The following is a 27,647-nucleotide window of genomic DNA, read 5'->3' on the forward strand; positions in this document are numbered from 1 at the left end:
ATGGTGTTTTGCTGATGCTGCTTGTTTCACTCAAGGAATCAGGATAAGCTATAAACTAGCAAGATCACTTTTCTTTGCTGATACAAACCATATTTACAATAGGCACACATATCAACCTTTTTGAGGGGTGTTGTGCTGGCAGAATATCTATTGAAATGGTCCCAAGGAATGGAAGAGGCAAGAACCATGCTCCTGGAAGTAACTGTCTCTTACTGCTTATTTGAACTTCCCAAAATTTTCACAAGTGCTGTTTTCTGGACAGTGCTCTGTTGCTATCTGATACTGTGCATACAGACTGGGATTGTGTGTTTTGTTAGTGCAGTAACCATGAAAATGGTGGCTTACAAGGTTTGTTAAGGTGTGTGTTCTAACAAATTTATTTCTGGAGAGTGTCTCCTGGACTTGCTTCAGTGGATCTCTCTGAAACAGTCCTCTTGCTGGTAGCATCATTTTGCTTTGTCATAGATCATTCATGAATAATGGTAAACCTGCCTAGTCTACAAATTCTGTAGGGAGGAAGAAAGGCTGGCTGTTAAAAAGACTGGTAATCATTTGAGCTACACCAGAATGTTACTTACTCACTCAGGAGAGTCTCCTCAGCATTACAGAAATACATAAATACAGCTTTACTCCTTGAGAGGGGATTTTAGGATCAGTCTGGTGCAGACCTGTGCGTAATTCATAGGTTTCAGTCCAGGAGGATTTGATCCCATCCTAAGTTTTATCTTGAGTTTCAGGTTCCAAGGACTATGAAAGAAATGATGAACTCAATTTAAGTTGGTTTGACTTTATTGATAGCAACTTCTTCTGTATTCCCTGATTTTGCAGTTGCCCAAAACTGTTGACCAAAATGCCTCCCAACCCTTCTTGTTCTTTCAGCAACTTCAGCTATGTTGCCTTTGATAATTTTCTGAAGAAGCAGTTTAGCCTGGTTTCAGTTTAAAAATACTCAATTCTCAATTCATGAAAAGTGCTTTTCATGTATTCCCAAGGCTGCTTGGTTGGGTTGTTTTTTTTTTTGTCCTTCTGTGCAGTGACCTACCCTTTGGAAAAAAATTGAGACTTGCCAGAGCAAGGCATATTTGCAACTTGAGCAACTCCTGTCTAAACCACATCTGTAAGCTTTTTGTAAATGAATTGAAATGCAGTTATGCCTTTCACACCAAAACTGATGTGGTCCATTTTTTCCAGCCAAATAGTCTTTGTGTTTGAAAGATCTGTTCAAAGATAGTATTGCTGCTGGTCTTCTTTTTCCATGTTGATTTGCTTCTATAGAAATGTGTTTGTTTTTTGGTTATCTTTTAGGTTTTGACAAATAGACCAGTATTTGGATCAAATAACAATAACATGAGACATCCCTCCATATTCTAGCACTTTAGATGTGATAATTATTTCTTCCTAGCGTTTGATAATCACTGGTCTGAAATTTAAAATCCTCTCTGAAAGTCTTGTTAATCCAGCAGGAATTAAGTGTTGATGTTCCAGTTCAGTGAACCCAGTGTGTTACCCACGTCTCACACTGGTTCCTGAGTGGAGCCTGTTTGCAGAGCAGTGTCCTTTCCCTGCCTGAGGAGGCCTGTGCTGAGCTCAGTGTGACATGTGCCAGTCCTCGCTGTGTGCATGCAGGCAGCAGGCCACAGTGCAGGTTACTTTGGTGATATTGCTGTAGGTAGTTTTGCCATTTGAAAATGAATCGTGTTTTCATCTGCATGCTGATTTATTGAAATAACAAGTTACAGTAAAAACAATCCAGTAATTTGATTAGGTTTCAGTAATTGTAGAATTCAGCTGTTAATAACTAAATTCTTTAATTTCTATTAATGACTAATTAAATTTTTTATTTTCATTTGACCATAAAAACTGGGAGAATTTGAGTTCAGGCAAAACTTTAACAGCTGTGGTACTACAAAAAGCTCAGCATGGGTAAAATGCAGTCAGGACTGGGGCATGGAACCAGCACAGTGATCCTGATCCTGCTCACTGCTTCACTGACATGTCTCTCCCTGTACTCCTGCCCCCAGAGATGGTGTGTTCTCTCTCTGCAGAAAGCTTGTGTCTGTCAGCAAGAAACATGATGTGTATTCCTTTTGGGCTGCATAGCCAAAGCTGCTGCTAGTAATCCCATTTCAGAATAAAGGCAGCTGAATAAAGAGTTACAGCATCCAAAACATAAGAAGGATAGCTGAAGTCCATCAGCACAGGAGTAATATAATAATATACCAAGTGGCAGGCAACACACCTGAATCTGGTGTTAGTCAGGCTGAGGAAAAAGTCCTTATGTTAAAGAAGATTCTAGGTACAAGTGTGGGGAAAATAAAGTGTCTTGTAGCAATACTGAAGTTCAGATGAGCTTTTTGCTTTACAAGCTTATACTTACCAAGAGTGTTTATGACTTACTTTGAGAAGTTCAGCTAAAGAAACCTATGAAGAATTGATGTATAAAGAGACACCAGCATTTTGCCTCAATTTTGAGAGCAGGTTTTCAGGATTTCTCTCCTGCCCAGGGAAGGGGCTGGCCAATGTTCTGGTTGCTGTGTGTGCAAAGGCAGATGGGCAAATGTACCTGCCTGACTCTCCTGTGTGACAGCTGTACCCATTAGTCTGCATTTGCTATCTCAGTGTTTCTGGTGCCATATGTTCTTTTTCTTTAAATAAACAGGTATATAATAGTTAGGCCAGATGTGAGTAGCAAAAGGGCATAAGCAGAAGAATGATTTGGAACAAGACCCAGATGATTGATCTTGACACCAATAGTCTTAACCAGTTTATGGTAGAACTGGATTAGTACCTGCCTTACGGTTGCTTTCACCATTCCTGCCAGTGGAAGGATATCTTTAATCAACTTACAATTTTAGTATCTATCTGTCTTCTTATGACTCATTAGTGTTTGTAATTACATCCTTTTTGAGCTTAGCAACTTGCCTGTTGCTTACTAATATGCTTGAGGAGTGTTGCAGATTAGTTTTGGAGACAGCCTAGTCAGTGTCGACAGCAGAGGCTCATGCAACTGTTTTTGTTTTGTTTTGTTTATTTAATTTCATCAGTACAGACTCACTGAGGTAAATACTTTTTAAAAATGCCTTAGAAAACAATAGTATTAAAAGCATCAAAGATAAACACACAGGAATTAGCATTAAATTACTGAGAAATGGCAGCTGGAAATGTAATCATGTAGACAGTTTATAGCAAGATATATTGTTGAGTTGCACATACTTCATTCAAAAGGATACTAGGAGTGTGTCAGTGTGTGCAATGGAGAGATGTAGTTTCCCTGTCAGGGAGGAGTTCTTTGTTTTCAATTTTATCCTGAATTGTGAAGTCTAGAAGGTTATTGTTTTTTTACAGAAGAACATCTTTGAAAACAATGCCTACTATTATGTCTGATCATCTTTTTCCTTTCCCTTATTAACAATCTACCATGTCTAGTTACGAACAAACGCAGCTCTTAAACATGAATGGGATTCTCATTATTTGCTACCTGCAGCTGATTTCTTTCTTCCCCAACCTCTGGTGTTAATGAACATTCATTCACAATGGTTTCTTATTCTCATAATATGTTTTAGAACAGGCAGTCTTAAGATTAAAGAGGATAAATGAGGAACCTTAAAAAAGCCTTTTTGGATTTGCTTATCAGAGTTTGATTCTCACATTGATAGCATAAGCTAAGGTTTTATGAATCAAACACAGTTCTAAACTGCATTCTCCAGTACTGTTTTTAATCTGATTTGTTGCTGCTGCTTGTGTATTTACACCTCTTCTTAAGGTATCAGGAGGAAATAGTGTATCATAAATAAGACATCAGAATGCAATTTACCCTAAGCAAACCTACCAACCTTAGCATTTGTTCCTCGGAAGACAGAAAATAGTTCTACTGGCCCAATTCAACATGATCTCTTTTGAAAGAGCAGCGCCGTGTAAGTTTGCTGGGAGAATACAGAGAAATCCCAGGTGAGCTGAGAAGACTTTGTAGCAAACTTACTGCAGGATTCTGTCCTGTATAACCCACTCGGTTTTCAGGGTAAAGCACTGGAATAAGCTCTGCACTGGCATCTCCTCCTTGATGAGCTGCAGTGGTTGCGTGGCCTGCTTGAGTTCTAATGCCCACCTTGGGAAGCGTTTGCATGTGGGACTGGGGCTGACAGCCTGACACAGGGCTGGAACTTCCACTCTCCCCAGGAACCAAGGGGTTGGTGTTTTGTGATGGAGAGGGCAAGGTCGACATCCATGGCCCTAGAAAAGTAAACAGAATTTTTAACAGGTAAAATCCTATCCTTGCAGCAATTGATGTCGGTTTTGCCACTCTCTAGCACACTCAAAATTTCACCAGGGGAGTTCATTTCCTTGCACCTGTTTCTCCCATTCCCTAGAATATAGAAACTTGAACACATTCTCTGCAATTCATGAGCATTTTAGACATGGTAGGTAACAACTCCTGATATGCATTCTACAATCCAACCTTCAGGTTTCAAGTGCTGCCTTAGGTGCAAATGTAACATAAGCAAATCACCAATGTGACCTGCACATACTTCTTGTTTTTTGGTCATATGATCTCTATGCATCATCATGTTTCCTTCTTCACATTCTTTTAATTTTTTATGAGCTTTGTTAGAACTGTAAAGCACAAGCTGTTTTCATGTAGAGGGTTTTTATGGTGATTAAACATTGGAGAAAAGAAAACAAATAATTGTCCCACTATACATATTGCCTAGAATGAACAGATTGATTTAAAATGCACTGCTCCAGTGCTTTGTATAGGCATCAGGTCTGTATGATTCAGTTCTTATTTTCTGGCCCTCAGTTTGCTAATCCTGATTTTCTGGTTTGTCACTTTTTTTATTTTTAGCTAAGTCTGTTTCCTTTTTAATTAATACATGAAGTTTATGTGTGTTGCTTTCACTGGAGAGGTAAACATTGAATAGAATCATTACATAAGAATAATTGCTAGGTCTTGAAGTTAGTAACCTACATTTCAAAAAATTACTTTTTCGTTGGACTTTTAATCTTAGATATCACATGTGACAAATGTATGAAACTTGTTACACTTCTGAGAACGAGTTAATGTTTAATGTTCATTTATGTCACTTATATTTTCCAGTGTCAGTGAGTGTGTGTACGTATAAATGCTTAAATTTGCAGTTATGTAGTAAAACTTAATTTTACTTTAAGTTCCACTCTGTTCTTTGCTTCATAAATACTTTGTAATAGGGATTTCAATGCACTTGACTGTGTGAAGGAAAAAAAAACCAGTGGTAGTAAAAAAATATATATTCTTTTCTGAATACTAGTAACATGATTTTGAAACCTTTCTGCCAAGTGTAACTTTTCAGTGACCCTTGATGTTTATCAATAATGCAGTTTTTTTACCATTTACTCAGTCAGGTGTCTGTGTTTCTTCAGTTGTGTTTGCTGATCTCTGAATCTTTTAATTGTTTGCGTAGCTTTTTTAAGACAGAAACCAAAACCATACTATATTTCACTGAACAATGAGCCTTTGACTTAAATAGCAGTAATTAAAGTACTACTGGTGTTTCCTTTTTATGTCCTGTGTTTCTATTTGTTATCATAAATTGATGATTTTTTGTAATTTTTACAGTGCTGTGCCTTTATCCTGAAAGGTTGTACAGATTTAAAACCCACTCATATTTTAACCGTGTACAAATGGTCATTTTCGTCAAAACAAAATGGAGTGTGGCATCCACTTGTCACTTGTCCATACCTTTTCTTTTCCCCTATACTGTCTTTTGTTATTTTTAAATTCTTTCCAGAGACTGGTTGAATGCATTCAACACCTTTCATTTTCAGTGTGGTTTCGATCCCCACTGCCTGTTGATTGTTTGCCGTGGTCAGGACTGTTGGTTTGTGTCCGTGTTTCTGTTCAGCAGCTCCAGGGGGTGACGGTGCAGTTTGCTGCAGATCCCATGACCACCAAGCCTCCAGAGGCTGTGCCAGGGGGTTTGTTCAGGGCTCTTTGAAAGGTTGCATGACCAAGCTTCACTCCAGGCCTGTCTTCACTGACACCTTCACAGATCTGTGCTGGTTTGTCTCTCGTATGGTCAGTTCAATGTTTGCAGTGAGCTGGTCTGAAACCCTCTAAACTGGCACTCTGCACACCTCGGGTGTTTCACTGGTCAAGAAAGCGATGGGCTAAACTCTGCATTATGAAGAAGGACAGTATTTGTTTCTGTTGCCAGTGCAGAGTGCAATTAAGTGACATCCTCTTAGATTGTAAGGTACATAAAACTCACGGAGCTCTGGTCTGGTGCTGTAACTGCCGAAATTACAGATATTAATTGGTCCAGCTCTCCTTGAACAAGCTTTTCAAATATCTTGTTCATAAGACTCAAATTTCATGTCAGCAATAAAAGCCTTGCAGGCAGAACAAAAGCAGGGGTTTAGCTGACATTCTAGTGCAAGTCAGCTGTCTGCCCCTGCGCTCTGTTTTTATAAATTTGGTACCTGGGCTTCACAATCAAGAAGGTCAATTTGTAGAAAGCAGCTAAAGGAGACAGTATTGTGTGCCTGCTGGTTGCACTGGGCTACATAGATGGACTCTGGTCATGTTGCCTGTGTGGAAATATTTCTTTTTTCTTTTTTTTCTTTTTTTTTTTTTTATTCATCATGCTCTGCTGTAATCATTTGCACAAAGGATGCTTTTAAAGGAGTAATGAGTGCTTTCCTGTTTGGCAGTTGGTTAAACTGAACTTTGTGTCACAGTTCTTTACGATTCACTCACACAAGACCTAAAATATTCAAGACTGGTAGGGGGGCAAAGAGCTCTGTCTGGCTCGTGCTGTTTTGAGGAAAAGGGAATCTTGGGGTGGAGAGGGGGGAACCCTGCAAAGACCTACAAATTATGCAGTGTTCTTTCTGTCCATGAATTGTTCCTCTTGTGAGTAAAGCTGTATTTTTGGACTCACAGACAAAGCAACTTTTGCAACAACTGGCATTTCTCCAAAGCACACTTTCAGTGCTCATTCTATTTATTTTTATTATTTTCAAAATATAATGATAGATTGCTTGAAAGTAATCTGGGGATTTGAGTCAAACATCCAGTGTCCAATTAGCCTTGTCTGTGATAGATCATCTTCCTGGGCAGCAAGGCTCTATTGAACCTCTCTAGCAGAATGTCTCTATCTTAGGAGAAATTTTCTTCTCTGGCATCTCATCTTTCTACTGAGAACTGCCTCATGTTTGCAGAAGAAGTCAGAAGCTGAATCAAATTCAGATTTCAGACTGTTATTATTTACCTTTTGCTGCACCTTGCAAAGGGCCTCTGTGACCTCAGCACCAATCTTTCAATTTGAAATATGGTGGCTTCAACTTGTGAAGCCAGTGGAGATCTAGTTTAGGGTATTGCCTTGATTGGCTTCAGTTGTGTTTCATCTTACAACTTATTCCAGATATGAGTTGGTATCTTTGTTGTTTAGCCTACCTGCCTTTCATGTGAGCATAACCCAATTTTATTGCAGGTTTTGAGAGAATTATTTTTTTTTTTACTTTAAAAACATATGTGCAGTAAAATCTAATGAGATGACAAAATTTATTGTCCATTATAAAAAACTTCTGATGTATTCTGTTTTTAGCTTCAGGGTGTTACAATGGGTTTTAAAACAAGTGCTTGTTACAAGCTTTCGTGATCATTTCTCAAGACATCTGCATTGCAAAGTCCAGTCTTCAGAACTGTAAAAATGAAAAGATGTCTCATGAAAAACTATAGTATCTAGTTAAAAATGAAAATTGCAGTTCAGCAAGTTGAGGTAACCTAAAAAAAATTAAAATGAACAGATCCCTCATGCACTTGGTTTAAGGATTATCTCTTTGGTTTAAGAAGTGTCTTTTTGGCAATATCACCAGCAAAAGTAAAAAATAAAATCTTGTTCATGTTGTATGCTCTAACCAGTATTGTAGCACCAAACTTATTTCAGCAGTTACAAAGATAATTTTATCACTCAGTCTTTGTGGAATTGAAGTGCTTGTCAGAGCATTTTTTAATTAGTCCTACATGGATAGGTACATTGGAGGTGAATTTTAGATATATTTCTAATAAAGGCAGGATTGCTAGGGCTCATCATACTAATCATGAGACTGGTTTGGGACTTATCCTTTTGTTGGGTTTTAACAATTCAGGCCAAAATTTAACAAAGGAGGCATCTAAAACTGAAGGGGGGAAAAAAGAGGGAAAGGAAAAAAAGAGGAAGGAAAGAAGAGTGTGTCTGTGTGTGTTTGTAACTATATTTGTACTTCAGAGAGCAGGCTAGGACATCATTTGTGATGAAGAAAAATGATTGATCTTTTCTTTCTAGAGTAGAGTGTTTCCCAGTTGGCAAGATGGTGGCCTTTGAGTAGCAAAACCATCAAGATTCTTTTGTCATTGAAAAAAAAAATCCACCCAGTGTTGGCTAAGCTGATACGCAGCTGAATAACTGTGGTTTGTAAGTACTCACAAGGGACCTCTTTGGCTTTAGAAGAAAAAATCTCAGAAGATCTCCTCGTGCCTGCCCACGTTTGAACTGCTCCCAGCTCTGACTGCTAAAACCAGCGTGTTCAGGCGCCGGCTTGACTTAGCAGCTGAGCAGGCAAAGCCCAGGCAGCAGCAGAGGGCCAGAGCCCCTTGGCAGCTGGTGAGAGTCACACAGAGCACAGAAATCACTCGTGTTATCAGTGGCTAGTGACAGAGCTTGAGATTTCAGCTGCATACTGTATCTGTCAGGAAAATCACAGCATTTCCTCTGGTACATCCCTTGTCCTTGCTTGCTGTCGGGACGGTTGCATGTTCTGCTATCAAAAGTATGTGGTATTTCCCACCTGAAAAAGCATGGAAGCTGAGAGATTGCTGAAGTGGATAATTTTGAATACCTTGCTGTTGAACTGATGTAATTTAAATTGGCTGCAACTTATTTTACTGTATCTGTTCAAAATGGAATACTAATTTACAAATAGTGGTGTAATACACAGCTTAAATGTTCAGTTACATGATTTTTTAATTATTATTCGTCACAGTTTGTTTTCCTAGTTGGAGCAAGCTGTAAAACCTGAAATCATATTGTGAGCAATAGAAATGTTGGAATTCACTTGAATAACGTGAAACATCATCTCAATTTTGTCTCTAAAGATTAAATATTTGTGGTGCCGTTTATGCCATCACCTCCCTGTCTGCTCCTTGAGCTGCCTGGTTAGAGGTGTGCACACAGAGGGGTGCACCCCTCGCATCCCTGCCTGAGGCTCTGTGGCTCCCGTGGTTACACAGGCAGTCAGGGGGAGCTCAGCTACGCCTGTGTTCTGGCTTGACTTGCACTCACTGAGGTGTCAATTAAATCTAAATGGGGTCCATCTGCTTTCTGAACTGCAGTGATTGCTTAAAGGGGAGCGAGGCTCGTACCATCACTTTTGGTCAAATATCCAAAGTGTTTGAGCATTTTTTAATTCATAAATTTCTCAAGTTCAGTCATCACATGTTAGATTTGAGTTTGTCTGGAGCTGAAAATTTGGGTTAATTATAAAAAATCAAAAAACCCCAGCGTAATCACTCTTTGTACAAAGAAATTGTAGATAACTTCTGTGCACGTAAAAATACCATGGGCTAATTAAAATCTAGGAGTTGGGCAGTTAGTGTTCCGAATTGTTGCTTTCACTCGTGCTTTCACAGCTTTCTTCAGCCTGCTGCAGGGGTTAGCAGGTCTGGAATTGAGCATCCTCCAGTGCCTGTTGGGCCTGTTGGGAGCTCATTTTTTTCTGCAGACAAGGAAACTTTAGTAGACAAGTTGTTCTTAAACTGGGACATGGCAGGTGTGCAAGGAGAGTTCATGAAACATGAGACTGTTTAACTTCCCACTGCCCACACAAACCTTTTTGCCCCCAGTTTCCTTCTCTTTTGTTCTATTATTTCCTGAGCTGACCTGCAGATCTGGTCTGTCTTGTGTACTCTTTTCAAACACAAGTTAAACAGTGACCTTCTGCTTCTTGTGTCCATTCCTGTCAGGGAGTTTAGTGCACGGCAGCCTCACCCTCATGGACTGTGTCCATCCTTTCTTCTGTTTACCCTTTTGTTTCTTGCACATAGCTTTTTGTTAAGTCTTTGGCTTATCTACTTGTGATAAGTAGGTAAGCAAGGTAATATGCAGCTAATCTTTTTCTTGTAGCCATTGTCAGTAGTTTTTTGTGTCTTGTTCTGAGTGTACTTTACTATTAATAACCAAAACATTCCTTAATATGGAGTTTTAAACTGAACAAGGTAAACGCATGTCCCCATGGTAAAAGTTATGAGGCAGCACATGATAACATGATATTTTTGATGGCTTTGATAATAATTTAGAATGATAAGTGATTTCACCAGATATAGGTACTATGACTCTTAATATTTCATTGGGCAGTTTCTTGTATGATCCTCATTCTGACCATTACTTTAATGCCAGCTACAGAAGAATTGTTATACTGAGGTTAAAGTATTTGCTGTTATTAGTTATTACTATTTGGTTAGTGCTCATATCTAAATCAGAGTTGTGCTAAGCACTCTGCAAACATCTTTGAAGAGACAGTCTCTGCTCCAAAGAGAGGCGTGGATTAACACTTTTGTTTTTTCACCTTATTACTTAATGCTGCTTTTTTTTTGCACTCGTTCTTCTCTCTAGTAATAGTCATGATAACTAGGTAGCCAATTTTTATCTGGATTAAATGCAACTTCCCAAAGAATTAAAAAAAAAAACAAACCAGTGTGTCATCAGATTGGATAAGGATGTTGAAAGACTCACGTTCAGTGAGACACTGCTGGGAGCTTGTGTGTAAAATAGGAATGTTTCCTGCTTTTTAAAGGTTTGGTTAGAATTGGGAGTTAATTATAACTTTCCTGCATATATGTTAGGATTGAGATTACTGTGTTTTCAGTTCTACAACTGTGCAAGATTATTATTTAAAATGTCTGAGCTGATGTTGCTCGTCCAAACACTGGAAGGGGCATCTCTGACCCCTGTGCAGTGCATCTGATGAAGTAACATATTGGAAGTACTGTCTTCATTGCCTTGGACTGATGAAAATGTGCTGTGAGCTCAAGAGACCATTGGTTTCATCCTCTGTAGAAGAGGTCTTTAGTAAAGACCTTGTGACTTCCAGACATAGAATGTCTGGAACACAGCAGTATCAGTTGCAAGAGATTACAACTCTCTTTGTTAATTGCTCTTTTGTTACTGCTCATTAGTGCAGTGCCTGTACTTCTGTCTACTCTTTCTCCCTCACCTTAGTCCACAGGGGTCCAGATTGTGGATTTTGCTGGTTGTTTTTTAATCAGTGTCTATCTACAGAAACTTGTTAGTCAGGAACCTGTGACAGAAAGTTGTCATTTGTTTCGTCATGATACCTATAGTAAAATTTGCTGTAAATCAAGTAACATTCTTCCAGTCTTCTCTTATGTAGTCTTTATGCCTTTTTTAATATCCCTTTTATCTTACAAAGCTGTTCATTTGGGCTTACCCGTGTTGTGTTCTGCTATCCTTTTTGATTCTTAGATTTTTTTCAGGATGAAATACATTTTTGCTTTACAAGGCTTTCTTAAATATACCTTCTCTACTAGTTTATTCCAGTCTGTAATAGCAGGGGCTTAGTCTGTACTCCATGAAAGCTTTGAGATACTACCTTTTAAAAATACTGCAGTGAACTAGACTATTTCACTTTAAAGCTTTGATTGCTTGATGGCAGGTTTCAGCTTTGAACCCTCTTTTCTCTGTGTAATGATGTGCTGGGGTTGTTGGACTGGTGCTGGAGTTGTCTGTGGTCATTACTCCGGGTGTCAGACAGGCTGCAGAGTTGAACGCTTCCCCAGAACATGCATGTGCATGGAAGGCCACTTAAAAAGGAACATTTTTAGCCTTTGCCACTTTGTTGTTATTTATTATTCAGCGTTCAGTGGTGCGTTTGCTTGGGCAAGAATTTGCAGTGAGTTTTTAGAATCCCTGTTTTATTTTCTGCTACATAGATCTGTGTGCTTTCTTTCAGCTGCCTTGCAGGAACTCCTCCTGTCAGATTAGCATGGTCTAGTGGTCTGCATCCAGGCTAGGAAAAGAGCCTTTAATCCCTCATCTGATGTTGAGTGCATTGATCCTCTCCTCTTCAGGATGCTGAGAATGACTGTGAATGTATGTCCTTATTGACTGGCATTATCCTCCTCCAGAGAAGTTTCTCTCTCTGTTCAGGATACCCTGGTGTATAGATGTGAAAATCCTGTCTCCATGTTGATGTCCAAACTCATTCTCTCCTTCCTGCTCTTTTTGTCAACATTTTCCCCAAGAGGTTCCTCAGGGAGTGGGGATAGTCTCGGCAGCAGAAATGTGTCAGAAGGGACAGAAATTTTCTCATAGCCCTACCAGTCAGTGCCTCAGTGTCCCTCACCAGTAACTAGTCTCCCTGGCATTCCAACCTGAGTATTTTCCCAAAGCATTAGTTCACTGCCTTAGATCCCCCCTTTGTGAAGCTAGGATGATGTTCTGTTCACAGGATTAGGTGAGGATTAGCCAGTGTTTATCAGCGACTTGCAGATAAAAGAAGTGCTTTGTTTACATGTATATCTTAGACTGCGTGGTCTTGCTCACTTGGCAGTGCTCAACTCTGCACTAGGGAAACATCTGATGTAGGATACTGTTACACAGTAATTGTTACACAAATAGTTACTAACATGTGCCTGTATACTCTTCTAAAAAATGGAAGCATTTTACAATTTGAAAATATTTGGTCCTGTTCTTCTTATTATTATTATTATTCCCTTTAAAATGTTTTGTATTAGTGTGGACATTCTGGAAATATCAACAATATTTCTCGCCTCATGACTGTGGGTACTTCTAAAGGTAGAAAGAAACACAGTGCCACCTTTCAAAAGTTACCTTCCTAGACAGACAATGTCTGCTGTTACCTCTCAACAGCAAATATCCCTAGTTCATAAATGAAGCCAAAAGCTGGAAGCCAAAATTCAGAGTGTTTCTTCTGCTTCTTTTATAATTCCTGAAAATAAAGGTTTTGCAGCAATTGGAATCAGCTGTCTTGTTGAAAATACATCTTGTTCTTCCCTAGCAGTATTGGCTCTGTGGGGCTTTCTTAGTAACATGAACAGATATGACTCAGAAGAGAGAGAGCAGAGAGAGAACAACTATGTTGTGTAGGAAGTTAAAACATGGGGGTTTTTACCATTTTGTTTTGGCCGACACCACAGTCAAGCTGCAGTGCCTGCCTTTCTTTTTTTTGCTTCTTGACAGCCAGTAGAACTGGAGCTGGTATCCTGAATTGATCTTAGCAATCCATGAGAAATCCAAGAGAAAACAAATGAGAAGTTCTCAACAGTATGTGATATTTAGAAGTGCTGTAATTTCTAGTTTTCGCTGCATCAAACTGCAGACTGCTAATGCAGATTGTCTTATATTGCAGTAGGCAAGATTAGATGGGTATTGAATAAAATATTATTTGAATTGGGCCAAATTTAGATGGTTTGGCTTTTGGCTTTCTTACATGGAAAACCTCTGATCAGGAAGAAGATGTAGTAGAAACTTGTTCTCAAAGTAAAATACAGGATGAAAATTACACAGCAAGATGAGGGAGGTGGGGGTACATGACAAAATTCCACCTTCTTGGAGCCCATCTAATTACCTTCTCTCTTATTAAGTAGGCAGCACCCTTGGGTCTGATCCTTGTTCCTTTGTCCTTGTTCCCTGGGTTTTTGTTACTCAGGAGGGTTCTCCTCATCTCTTCCTCCACCCTTATGTTTTCAAAATTACCAGTCTATTCCCCTTGGAGAAAATTTCATAATACTTGACTGAAAATTTGTTCTTTTACTCAACCAGCTCCTTTCAGAAAAGATTCCTGTGTTGATTTCCCTGAGAAATTTATGTCTATGACATCTTGGTTTTGAAATTTTATTGCATTTCTTTCAAGTTCCTTATGGAAGGAGCCAGTCCTTATGTGTTTGTGAAAGGCCATTTATGTAGTCCCCAGACATTAAGTAGCCAGGCACAGTCTGTGTGTAATAACATATCTGTAACCTTTCAGAAACCTTATCTTTAACATATTATTTTTTGCTCTAATTTTTCGGGGTTTTATCCTCTGTTCTAGCCACTTTCCCATGTTTCTTACTTTACATCAGTAAAATTAAAAATATTGTCTGCTAGAGTAACATGGAACTACTTCTTAACGTATGAAGGAGAAGTTGCATTTTGTATTGTACATTCGAAATGGTGTATTGAAGGAGAAAAGATTGTATTGGTAGAGGTTGTGTAAATGTAATGTAGGAGATTTAGCTTCAGACCACTAAAATTACAGTATTTTCAACCAACTTCGGTAGGAGCAGGAGCTAATCCAAAATTATTCTGACCAAGAAGGTAGAATTTTGTTTACCATCTGTTTGGATAGCATCTTACTGTGTGTTTTACAGTAACATTTCATGTTCTGATGTCCATTCTGATTGTGATTCTTCTTTCCAGATGTTCTGGGAACATGAAGTAGACGTGGTTGCTATTCAGATAGGATGTTTGCTCAGTGCTTTTTTTACAAACTGCTGCTCTTCTACAGACAGTGAAACAGAATCTCTGTCCCTGGGAGATGCTCTGCAGAATTAACGGTGCTTGAAGTCTTGGGAAATACTCGGTGCCCATTGCTGCCCTCTCTCTTACTTTATCTTCTCCTCCTCAGTACATGCTCTTCTCAGTTTTAGGTTCCAAAGATGGAAATCTTACCCCAGTAGTATCTTGTGGCCTAGCTTAAAGTGCAGGCTCTGTTGATTGTGTCAGTTTGTATTCGAGTCATTTTCCCAGAAAATGCCCCGAGGAGCTGCATACAACTCACTTGAAATGCTTTTCTATCTATGTTTGTTACTACTGCCATCCAAAGCAGCATCCAATTTTTTTTTGTTTTATTTTTAAAATCATCCTTTTGCACTGCTCTGAAAGATTTCCTGTAGAAAATTGGTGCTAAAATCTGGTTCCGTGTGTGACTAGGGATGTGTTACTCCCTCTGTCACCCCAGCCCAGTCCATTCCTGGCAGGCAGGGCAGGCTCATGCTGCAGCTCAGCACAGCATCAGGAGCAGCTCCAGCGTGTGCCATCCGTGCTGTGCTGGATCAGGGGCAGCTCCAGCGTGTGCCATCCGTGCTGTGCTGGGTAGGAGCAACTCCAGCGTGTGCCATCCGCGCTGTGCTGGATCAGGGGCAGCTCCAGCGTGTGCCATCCATGCTGTGCTGGGCCAGGAGCAGCTCCAGCGTGTGCCATCCATGTTGTGCTGGGCCAGGAGCAGCTCCAGCGTGTGCCATCCGTGCTGTGCTGGGCCAGGAGCAGCTCCAGCGTGTGCCATCCGTGCTGTGCTGGGCCAGGAGCAGCTCCAGCGTGTGCCATCCATGCTGTGCTGGGCCAGGAGCAGCTCCAGCGTGTGCCATCCGTGCTGTGCTGGATAGGGGCAGCTCCAGCGTGTGCCATCCATGCTGTGCTGGATAGGAGCAGCTCCAGCATGTGCCATCCTTGCTGTGCTGGATAGGAGCAGCTCCAGCATGTGCCATCCATGCTGTGCTGGGCCAGCTCCAGCGTGTGCCATCCATGCTGTGCTGGATCAGGAGCAGCTCCAGCGTGTGCCATCCCTGCTGTGCTGGGCCAGGAGCAGCTCCAGCGTGTGCCATCCATGCTGTGCTGGATGAGAGGCAGCTCCAGCGTGTGCCATCCGTGCCATGCTGTGCTGGGCCAGCTCCAGCGTGTGCCTGCCGTGCCGTGCCGTGCTGGGCCAGCTCCAGCGTGTGCCATCCGTGCCGGGCTGTCTGGCTGCCGTTCGCGCCCGCCCACCGCTCCCCGCCGCCGCGCTCGGCCCCTCCGCCTTTTCGGGCTGAGCGGAGATGTCAATGAGAGGGGCGGGCGGGCTCGCCGAGCGATTGATTCCTGTCTGCCTCTGTGAGCAGCCTGTGTGCGCAGCGGCACAGAGACCCCTCTGCACAATGCCCGCCTAATGCCCGAGTCAGCAGCTTCCAAAGCAAGAACGGTATTGTAAAAAGAAATAATAGCAGTCCTCTGTGAGCCACAGCGAATGCATGGACCAGAGCTAAATTTGGAAAGCTAAAGCTTATTCCTCGCAATACTATTAGAATTATTTGGGTTTCCAAAGCATGCTGACATACATGTGTGTGTTGCTGGCCAGCTTTTCCACGTGACTCGGCTAGATCCAAGTGCAGTTATTTATAGATGGCAGGAGCAGTGATGACATTATCTTACTGCACTCCAGTCCTGAAATTATAGCACTTGTGTGTGGGGAGACGTGTCCAGGTGTCCTCTGTGACAGTTTAGGCAGGCTGCTCTTCTGCAAATGTCTATAAGAATAGGTAGTCACAAATTACCCTTTCCCTCTCCCCCAGTTCTTTTTTATTTTCAGACAGAGGAATGAAAGGTATTGAAAAATCAGTTTGGGCTGTGATTTCTACTGGCTTCTTCCCTAGATGCTTGTAAAAGCAATTAGCCACGTTCATTTTTATACCTCTCCCCTCTTCCATAGATAACCTCTTTCTACCTATGTAAAATGATAAACATGCCCCTGAAGACAAGGAAACAGCAATTTCTAATCTGTCTAAAACTAATGTTCGTAGTTAGGCTTTTAAATAAAAGTCTCTTGCTGCATCCCTCTGAGCTTGCAGTGCAGCTGATTGAACAGAGGCTGCTCGGTGTGTGCTGGAGCCCTGTCCTGGGCAGTGCCTGTGCCGGGAGCAGCCGCCTGCCCCCACCTCTGCAGAGCGCCGGAGCCTTGCTGGGCTTTCACGGGCTAGGGAAAAACCAAATACGTGTCTGGGGGAAAAATTCTTTGAAGAAAGAGAAACGAGGAAAAGAAGATTAAAAAAAAAAAAAAGGAATAATTAAAAGCTGGTCAGGTTCACAGGGTGGTCACACAAAGCAATGCTTCAGCACAGCTGGGAGTGTGCAGGCTGCAGCAGAGCATGGGCACAGACAGCAGAAGATGGGGCTACCTCGAGGGAGTACTGCTGCTGAACATTTTGTATAGTGAAACTACAGCTAAAATAATCTGAAAATGGGGGTAGGGTTGTTCAGATGTTTCGTATTTTACACCAGCTTGAGTTTTCTATGTGGCCCTTATTGTAACAGAGCATAGATGATTTGCTACTTTTACTTTATTTATATAAATAAAACAAACATAGTGTATGTGGAGTCTTTAGGGGCATCAGAATGCCTTAACAAAGGCATCCATGGCTCACAAAGTCTGCTCTAGTAATACAACCATGTTTCAGGTGGGAAATGTTGACTAGCCCAGAAGACACAGCTAGAAGAAGTGGAATTTGAAGGATACAGAAGCCCTTCTCTTGCTCAGATTAGTTACCAAGTTCCCAGTGCAGCTTGGGAACAATTATTTGGTATTTGACTTTGGTATATTAATTGAATGTTAATTAATTAGGCAGTTCTCAAGAAAAGGTGATTAGTACCAGAGGAGCAGAGCAGGTTGCTGGTAAAGGAAGATGACAAGGTTTGTGGGGTTGGTGGGACACAGAGGGAAAAAAGAGAAGTAATGACTCTGTTAGAAAACTACCTCATCAACTGGCAGTGAGATGGGAAAAGCACTGCATGAAACTGAATTGCATGTCTGTCTGCCCAGTCTTGTTCGAGCAGAAATCAGTTAAGTTAAAAACTGCTGTAGGCTGAGGTTCTCTTTCCTGATGTCCTTAACTGTTTTCATGTTCAGCACTTAGAGATTATTTTATGTAGTTGTAATATTTGTTCCAGAATAAAGAATGAGTGGAGGGATAGGGTTAGAGTACTTCTAGCTTAGTTCTGTTCAAGTACAAAGTTTGGATAGTATGAAAAATGGTCCTGCAACCTCCAGCTTTGAAAGCAAGCAGGTTTTTTTTCCTTCAGCAGTTATAGAGAAGTTGGCAAAGTTTCTATTACACTAATCATACAAAAATAAAAAAAAAAAAATCCGAGGACACCTGATAAAACATTCTTTGCCTGTAAAAATATAAAATAATGTAAAGTTAAAGTTAAGAGCAAGACAGCAGAACCAAAAAGCAAAGGTTCCTAAAATAGCTTTTGGTCCTTCTGAGTTCTGGCTGTGCAATGTTAACTTTGGAAACACGTTTCTGCTATAAATTTTGGTTGTGTGGTTTTTGTAATTTTTTTCCCCTCTGTGAAAGCCTCTCCAGATGTTTTACAGTTGTTGTTTGAAAATGTTCCATGGCAGGCACAGAGACTGCGGGCACAGAGCAGTAACCCCTTGATGTGGTGGTTGTGGTTTCTCCTTGCAAAGAGAGGAAGGTGTATGATCCTCGCTGTTCTGGGGCTCTGTGCAGTCACAAATGGTGTGACCTTGAGCACATCACCTGCTCTCAGCTTCTTTCATCTTTAAAACTTAGCCAGTAAGCCGTGTAGCTGCATGGCCCCTTCAGCAGTCTCTGCAGGAGCTCCTCACACTGTAGCTAAGAGGTCTTTTTGGGATAATTGTGAAAACAAGCCAGATTTAAATACTTTCCCAATGCAGACTGATTGAGTTTCCTCTGTTCGCAAACACAGATTTCATTTGATTCTAAAAGACTTCAAAAAGTCATCTGTGCCATCTATGCCAGCCCCCTGGGCTGAAGAATCCATTCTCCCTAGATCTATATCTGACCTTTTCTCTGTATCTCCATTTGTGGAAATTCCTCACCTTACCCCTTAGGGTATTCAAGAGTATTAGGATGCTCCTAATATCTAACCTGTGTCTTTTTTATCTCTATATATTGGTGTGTCTGCTGTGGATACAGTTAATGCTTTGTTACTCAGTAAATCAGAATACCGCTGTTGCTCTTGTAAAAAAATAAAAAGCTCAAACCAAACCCACCAGAAGCCCTAATCCATGTAATCATTTTTTGCAGGATATATTGATAGGATTTTTTCTCATCATTCTGATTACTTTTCTCTCCCTTCTGTTGCTGTACATTGTGATGGGGTAGAGAGGAAGGAGAGCTGTGCATCTCCCAGACTTGGGTCCCACACAGGCAGCTGGGGAGGCTGGTTGGGTGTGCTCTGGCAGCACAGCACAGCTTCTGCCTTCAGTGGCCCTCTGGGGAAACTAAAAATGCTCATTTCTGTTAGGTGACTGTTGGTTTAGTAATTTGGTAAGCCTTAAGTTTCCTGCTGTTCTGTGTTGTGTTCAGCTAGACCTGATTTCTCTTGTTTATTTATGAAAATGTCATGTTAAGCAGCACTTAAAGCCTGACTAACATCAAACTAATCTACGCTCAAGGTCTGTTGTCTGCTAGTGTAAAGAAAGTACAGAGGTAAGGTGATTTGTTTCTGAAAAGTCAGTTTTGGTTGTTATTAGTTTTTTGCTTTCCTCTTGGTCCTTTTGAATAATTTGGGTTAGGTTTCCATGATAGGAAGCTGAACCTCTAATTCTGTGGTGAATCCTTTCTTTCTTTTAATGATAGACACCAGATTTTCCCTCTTCCAGACTTCCATCTTTGTACTGGTTGTGTATGGCTTCCTTGTGTTCCAGCTCTTGTTAAATTAATCTGTTGGGTTTTTTCCTAGCACTTTTAGATGTTAGTGATGTTGTTAGCTCAGGAGTTGTTTGGAGTAGTAATTGGAGGGCTGAGGATGGATTAAATGAAACAGAGCCTCTCACCTGTAGGTCACTGCTTTGTCTAGCCAAAGATGGGTTCAAATGTGTCAGTCTTATTTTTCAGATGTCTGGATTATATGTGAAATCTGCTGATGACTAGAACTGGCATTACAAAACAAAAGCGTACAGCAGTAATGAAAGATGCTGTTGTTTGAAACCTAAGCAGTGAAACCAACAATTGGATGAGCAAGAAAACAAGCAGTCTAATGCTATTGGAGTGCATTTCCTTGGAAAGCCTTATCCAAGATTCACTCGCTGGTAGCCTTTCAACAGTGTTGTCTTCTCTTTATATAATGAGCTGTGTTTTCAGATGTAGCAGCTTGGGTAGAGCTAAGCCTAAATGAGATGCTTACGTATTTTATCTGGATCTGTACAGAGTGTTTTGTGGTTGCCAAATTGAGCCATTGTTGCTCTGTTTTGTAATGTATTACTTCAGAGTTAATGTAGTGAATCTGGTAAGATCCTGTGCCAAATTTTGGCAAGTGTAGAAGGAAACTAGGGAATCCCAGTTCCACTGAAGGCATGGGGTGAAGATAGCAGTATTCAAATCTGTGTCTCCAGCATGTACTATTGCAGTTGGCAAGAGCCTTTGGGGAAGCCTACAGATATATGTGTCTTGAGAGGTATTTGTGAAGAATTGAAGATATGCCAAGGCAAGCTGGACCCATATTCAAGACCAGACTTTGTACATGGTGTCACTCTCATGCAGCAGTCCTGAAAGCACATGCTGAATAACTAACTCTCAGGTTTGCAGTAAGGGTTTTATTGAATAAAACCTCTGTTAATTAACAAGGTACTACTTCAGTTTAATTAGGTGTTCCTTTCATTCTCTATTTTCCTACAAACCTGCATGATTTTTTTTTATTGCAATACATAATTGCATTATAGATCCTACTGGGGCAAAGCTGGGTATTTCTGCAGAACACCGCTGTAGCTAGCTTCATAGTAATGAAGGAGACATTCTTGATAAAGGACATTATTTAGATAATAGGGGTAGAAATGTGTATTATGTCCTGTTCCACAATGTTGAACTGTGGCTGTCAACTTGGTGTTCCTGTTGTCATTAGCAGAGCAGTTCATGCCTCCCAAATGAAGATCTGAGCCAGCTGCCCCCTTGCTCTGCTGGGGAACTCAGTTCCATGCAGTTTGCTGTGCAGTTTCTGGACGAGGGCTTTTTAGATCTGTGTGCCTTTGGAGGGGATTCCCCTCACTACAGTGGAGCACTTCTGTGTTGGCACTTTCTGGATAAAATCAGTCAGTTTAATCCAGTGCACTTGGACTTTTAAGCTATCACTGATTTTGCCTGATGGAGAAGAGCAGTCACAATCCTCAGGTGCTCCAAAAAAGCAGGCAGCTGGCGTGCAAGCCTCCCGGGAGGAGGTGGCAGCAAACACCTGGGAGTGGGCACTGCCTCTGCGCCGTGGGCTGCTGCTGGCAGCCAGGGAGATGGGCCTGGGAGGGGGGATGGACTCACTGGGAACTGCTTTGAGACCATGTTGAACAGCCAGACTGCTGAGAAATTAATGCTTTTGCTTTGTAATTGGCCTTGTGTATACTCCTTCTGTGCTGCCAGTGCTGAGGCAGACACCGAGCAGAAGCTGGTGTAATGACGGGGTAGGGCTCGTCTGTCACAGGGTTAGGCCGTGGAGCAGTACCTGGAGAGGACTGCAGAGGAGGGACCAGCACAAATCTCTGCTAATGGATTGTCACACCCTGGCTTGTGGCCTTGCTGTGCTGTCCTGACTGACTGTCCGACAGGTGAGCCAGCCACTGTCAGCTCTGCCGGAGTGTGTGAGGAGGAGAACTGCGGGAAAGTCAAGTCTTGAAGTACTTTGGCATGACTGGTTTCTCTCTCTCCATTTCCCAGCTTTTCAAAAGCAAAATGGCTATTAAAACACAAGGAAAACATCTGATTTTCAGTTTCACAAAATTGCAAAGATTCCATCCTTTTAATGCAATGGATTTTATTTTTCTAATGCTCTCAGCACACTGAGCTGTAGGTAGTTAACATTTTCAATGTATTTTTCCAAATGTGATATAGTCTCAATTTTTCTATGTAGAAAGAATAACTCCTCTAAATAACCAAGACAATAGTTATTTCCACTCCTCTCATTCTCTTCTCATTGCTGCTTCCCTTCCTTCCCCACCAAATTATCTCACTGGATGTTTTATAAAAACTGAATTTAGATTGCAGTCTGTAGAAAGGAGAGTAGAAAGCACTCAGTAGCTCTGTATTCTACTTATCTGGAATTCTCCATATAAAAAAACCACAAACTTGTTTCTAAAAGCAATATAAAATTAATGGATATGATTGGTGAAAAATGATGTATTTTCTTACTCATGCTGTAAATATCTTTTCAGCCAAATGCATTTCCATCTGAGACATGAAACCAATCTAGCGAGATGGTGCTGAACAGAGAGTTCTCCAAATCAAACCCCTCCTTTTTTCCTAATATTTTCATTGCAGCGAATAAGAAATACGGGTCTGCCAGTCTGCCTATTGAACTATCTGCTGCAGCTTAACTGCAGCACGGAAGCAGTAATCCTATTGTGCTCTTCCAGCAGTCTCCCGGGAAGCAGAAGGCATTGAAATTACTGAGCTGTTGTCCTATCCCCTCCTCACCTGTCTTTGCGGCTGTAAATATAGTGTCTGCCTGTAAATAACAGTTTGCTGCACCTTTAAGCACGTTCCCTAACAAGAGGCAGCGATTTACTGAGGTGATAAGCTGTAACTAATACCAGGGTATCATAATAGGTAAATAGATTAGCGCTGTGCTGCTCTGTATTTTGCTTTCTAGGGAGCCGCGGGCTCGTGCGCTCGCAGTGCTTACTGTGGCACAGCCAGGCAGAGCAGGACTGCAGCTCCCGGGGCTGGGGTGGCTGCAGCTGCTGAAATGCAGCAGTGCCTCCGCGGGGCAGCCTTGACTGCACACCCTGGTTCCTTTCTCTGGTCCCTGGCCCAAAAAGGGCTGTAACGGGCTGTACCACTGCACTATGGCTATAAAATGACATTTGAGCTGCATCATCAGCATCTATCATGTAATGTTTGCAGTATGCCAGCAAATATTTGTTGTCAGCAAGTATTAAGTGGTGCAAGCAGCCTGGGCATGATCTGTGGCTTCCCCCAGCTCAAGCTCCTTGATTTTCCTAATGGAAGGGCCCCAGCACTTACAGAGCAGTTGTGATGCTGCTGCTGGTGATGGGCACTCATGGCTGTGAGGGATGGAAAGGTGCCACACAGCCAGCAGTGGAGGCCTTTGTTTCTGTGCTGCCTGGCAGGTTTTCTGCACAAAAGGGCCCTTGGAGGAAAGGAACAGTACCAGGGGATGTGGCCGGTTCTAATAATTGTCGCAAATCTTGTGATATTTGGCATGTTCTTAAAGACTCGGCTCCTAGAGGCAGGGGATTAAATAACAATTGCTTCCTTTCTCTTTCAAGCAAGGCTTAGCTCTGTGGTTGCAGAGAAATGCTTAAAATGTGACTTTGGCTGACTGGGAAAAAAATAAATTGCCTTCCAGCCTTCCTTTCCCTCCTTGTCCCCAGGATCCCAATGTGGATACATTGCCATGTCTTAGGATTTTTTTCAATGAAAGAATTTTAAACTATTGGACACATCCAGGAGGACATAAAGTGTTGCCAACTTTGGGTGTGTGGGAGTATTTATAAGTATTTTAAGGAGAGGTCGGTCACATTCTATGCTGAGACACACTCTTGCCATGTCTGGTCCTCTTCAAAGAATAGAAAAACAAAAATGGGACTGGGTAGCAGCAAGCTGAATATCTCTGAACTGATTTTTTTTGTTTTGCTTCCTTAGGAAAACCCCTTGGGCTTGTTGTAACTGAAATTTCTCCTATTTTTAAATCTGTATTTCTGCTTTTCACAAATGTGGAAGCTGAGGCTGCTCATGTCTGTGTTGGTTTCTTAACGCAATCATCATTAGCAAATCAGTATTGATTTATTCCTATGGAAATAGATCAGTGCTAAAAGTAAAACGCAATCCCATTAAGAATGATACAGGTTTTGCTTATGGAGAAAAGTAGGTCAAATATTGCACCAATCATCCCGGAGAGTGTCCCTTTAAGCCAAATAAATGTGTGAATACACTTAAACTGTCAGTACGTTATTTGATTGCCATTATTCTGCATCTTTTTCATGAGCTAGCAGAGCCCTCTATGACTGAACAGAGGTTGAAAGAAAATGTCAATTTTGGTGTATTAACCAGGTTATATTTTACACCTGGACTGCATACAGGGCTTCTTGGAGGGGTGTGTGCACATTCCAGGATTTTTCCTTTCCTCTCATTGCAACAGTTGAGTTCAACTTAAGCAGGAAAGGCGCATCATTGTATGCAAGGGACATTGTAGCAATGCAGCAGAGGAACACGATTTAAATCTGATCATTAAACTGCCGCAGCAAGGGGCTGCGAGAGAGACGGTGTGGATGGTCCATCTGCAAAATCTGTGCTCCTGTTGTACGAGGAGGAGGGGCAGAGGGGGAGAAAAAGCAGCTGCTTGGCTGTGCTATGAGAGGGTGAGACTGACTGTTGGCACCATCTGTAGCTGTCCTTTGTGCTTGCTGCTTTATCTGTTCATTATAGTATGATACTGAAATTCTCGTGCTTTGAGTGTAAATGAGTTGAGATACGCCTAATACTGTCAGCATAAAAAGCAGTAACTAAGTACACTAAAGATGAATAGTGTAATCTGTAAATTCATTTTGAGTTTGTTTTATCTTGCTTGAATAGCCCAGGAAGTGATGTTCTCCAGAAGCCAGCTGTACCAGATGTGTGTTGCAGGGTATATATTCATCCTACCGAGCAGAGAGAAGAGCAAGGGAGGTGGATGGGGCAGGAGGGACGGGAGGCTGCCCTGTGCTTTCCAGCAGAAGAGAGCAGACTGCTTTAGAGGGAGGGTAGAGCAGGTCAGAGGGGAACCGGCAACTCCTAAGGTGGCTGCAAACAGCTTTGTTTTCATTCCATGCACAAGTACCAACGCAGAGAAGAGAGTGATTATTATACATGGTACATGAGTTGAAATGTCCCGGGGGAGGAAAGGTTGAACCTCTCCATAATGAGTGCTGTGATAGGGATGAGGAAATTTGCTAGGTTTTTTACCTGCAGTCTCTTAGTTTCTAAAAACACGAGTCCTCTCCAGATAACTTGTAGAATAAAACCTTCCAGCTTATCTTGAGGACCTCTTTTTTTTTTTTGATGGTTTACATTTTCCCTTTATAAATCTGCGTACTGGATATCGGTAATAATAACAACTCATTAAGATGTTTTCTTATCTTCACCTCACCAAAGCAATGCTCTCATTGGCATATTCTTTTTCCAGGAGTTACACTGCGGTTTTTTTCAAGCAGGTTTGGCTTTTGTTTGCAGATTCATGCCCTCAGATCCATTGGGTTGTTGCTTTTTATCTTACTTGTCAAGTGCACATAGGTGTGCAGAAGGAGCAACTCCCCTCTCCCATCATAGCCCCGTCTAAGATGGATGATTCCGTAGTAATTACGGCGGGCTGTGGAAGTGCTCAGCATCCACTATCACTCATCCGCTGTTAGTCGGTGATGGCTGCGTTAAGTGTTCGGCAGAACACTTTGTTCGGTTTCCCAGCTCAAGTGGCTGTGGCCGAGGGAAGGAGCCCTGTCAGGCGGGAATTGGTGTCTCCGGGCGGCTGGAAGGGGGAGGGGACCTTTGTCACTGCCACGTTAGTAATGATATGCCAGGGATAAAAGGTGAGTATAATTTGATCAAATGCTTGTTGACAGATTCCTTGGCTAATAGAGAAGCAGCTTAGACTGACACTCGTTGCTGGAACATTTCACAGAGCTCGGGGGAATGCTTTTTGTAGGCTACATGTGAGGCTGACGATTTCCGAGTGACCGTATTTAGTTACATAAAGAAACGATGTCCCCTTTTTGTCACAGCAGAGCCTTAAAATGCCTCCCTAAACACCGCTCTTGACCTTCTGCCTGATAAATGCAATAAAATTACTACCTCTTCTTTGTCCAAATGCAATAAAATTACTACCTCTTCTTTGTCCAAATGTGTGATTAATTCACAGCAGTGGCCTGGGCTATAAGTATTTTTCTTGTATGGCTATTTAGCTATAGAAAATCCAGTTGTTTCTTGTACTGAAAAAACATATTTGTGTGTGTTTTTGGTAAAGCAGGTTCCTTTTTGTCCCCCACAAATATGACTTTACAGTCAGTCTCGTTGGAATTTGTTCTGTGTTAACAGTACATGTGTGTAGCTTCTGGGAAAAGAAGGTGTACCCTGAAATGATAGTTAGCTACTGCTTATGATTATGTTATTTGGTGAAAAGACAACCATTAGAATTAAGACATGAAAACAGAAGCTTCAGTTTCAGAGGATTCTACACTTGTCTCTCTTAAATGAGCAAACCTGAAATCACATCTAGAGCTCTTACTACTCTAAACCACTGTGGCAGCTTGGGTTTTCAGTAGTCTTCTGGCTCTCACCCACCCATATAATCTGTTGATTTGTGTTCAGTGTGCAACACCTTGGGAAGGCACTTAGTTAAAAATTAAACATGAAGCATTTTTTTGTTCCAAGGGTTTTGTAAAGCATCCTTAAAGAAGAAAAAAGCCCAAGCACTTCCACTTGAGAAATTGATTTCTTTCCACTGCAGGATTTTTCAATTAGTTTGCACTTTGTTCCAGTGAAACTGCTCACTGTGTCCTCATAGCTGGCTGACGTTTTACCAGAGCCACTTCTTGGAATTAAACAGGCAGCTTTGAGGCTCAGGTGGATGTTGCTGGAGGCTTCGGTGGGGTGTCTTGGCTGGGTGCACTCCTGGGAGCCAGGTTTCACTTGCAGTCACTTTTGGAGGCTCTGCTTACTGAAGAGCAGGTGATTTCTGTGACAGGGTCTGGTCTTTTCTGAGTGTGGGTGCATAAGGGAGAGGCCACATTTTCAAGAATAATGACCCCTTTCATGTCTTTAGAAGGAGTTGCAAGCTCTTCTTCCCTCTAAGAAATCTCTGCATCTTTGTAGTTCATAAGCATGATTTTCTTGTAAGCACAGAATTACCCTCATTGACTACAAGATTAGGCACATAATGGAAATACACATTTAGGGGTTGTGCTGGGTCAGATATAGATTTAAGTGCCTAACTTTGTATCTATACATCATTCTCCTGTTTATCTATTCAAGACTGGTAGCTCATAGCAGTTTTGGAAATTAATTCATGCACATGGGTTTCTCTCCAATTAATCTTCTGAAAAAAACGAGCTGAACAGAAAAAGTATCTTTTTTCCTTGCTCCCCTGTGTAAATGATGTCTTCTCTATGTTTTTGTTACATTTCTATTGGTGTGAAATGAATTATTCTGGGTCTTACTTCACTTGTAGCAGCTGTCCCATGTCCTTTTGCTTCATCCACTCTTCATCTCTGTGCTGCTCAGACAAGTTCTCTTGTGCCTCCTGGGCTATGCAGGATGTTGGTAACTTGGGTAAAAATGTTGTAGTGACAGTGTAGGGCAGTTACAGACTCAGTTTGATGGGGTGACAGTGTGAGTGGTGGCTCATGGACAAGCTTTGCACTCCTGGTGTTTGTCTCTTTGGTTTGTGACCCCTTACAGCAGCTCACACCCGCACGGGCTGTGCTGGTTCCTCAGCCGTGTGCTCACTGTCGTTTGTTCTGTTTGCACAGCGCTGCTTTCCAGTGCTGGTTCCTCAGCCGTGTGCTCACTGTCGTTTGTTCTGTTTGCACAGCGTTGCTTTCCAGTGCTGGTTCCTCAGCCGTGTGCTCACTGTCGTTTGTTCTGTTTGCACAGCGCTGCTTTCGTCGTGGTGTGAGGAGCTGGGACGGCTCCTGCTGCTTCGCCACCAGAAGAGCCGGCAGAACGATCCTCCCGGGAAGCTCCCCATGCAACCCCCCATGAACTCCATGAGCTCCATGAAACCCACCCTGTCTCACAGGTGAGCCTGGGCCCGGCAGTGCAGGCTGGGCAGCACGTGGTGTGACAGGTCTGATACTTGAAATGCTGTTACCACTGGTGGGGGAGTGACACTGGTGCA

The 27,647-nt window shown here is 41.8% G+C and overlaps 1 protein-coding gene across 10 annotated transcripts in view; it reads left to right on the forward strand.

Annotated features, from left to right (window-relative positions):
• ZMIZ1 (zinc finger MIZ-type containing 1) overlaps positions 1-27,647 on the forward strand; it is a 339,556-nt gene that overhangs the window by 260,651 nt on the left and 51,258 nt on the right. For all 10 annotated transcript variants that reach the window (XR_010081335.1, XM_063405933.1, XM_063405931.1 and 7 more), the window contains one exon: positions 27,404-27,548. Coding sequence is in view for 9 of the 10 variants with exons in the window: in XM_063405933.1 (XP_063262003.1) it covers positions 27,404-27,548 (145 nt within the window). In the remaining variant the exon portion in view is untranslated. The remainder of the gene's footprint in view (positions 1-27,403; positions 27,549-27,647) is intronic.

Source organism: Prinia subflava, chromosome 9 (assembly GCF_021018805.1).
Source record: "Prinia subflava isolate CZ2003 ecotype Zambia chromosome 9, Cam_Psub_1.2, whole genome shotgun sequence".
NCBI classification, from domain to species: Eukaryota; Metazoa; Chordata; class Aves; order Passeriformes; family Cisticolidae; genus Prinia; species Prinia subflava.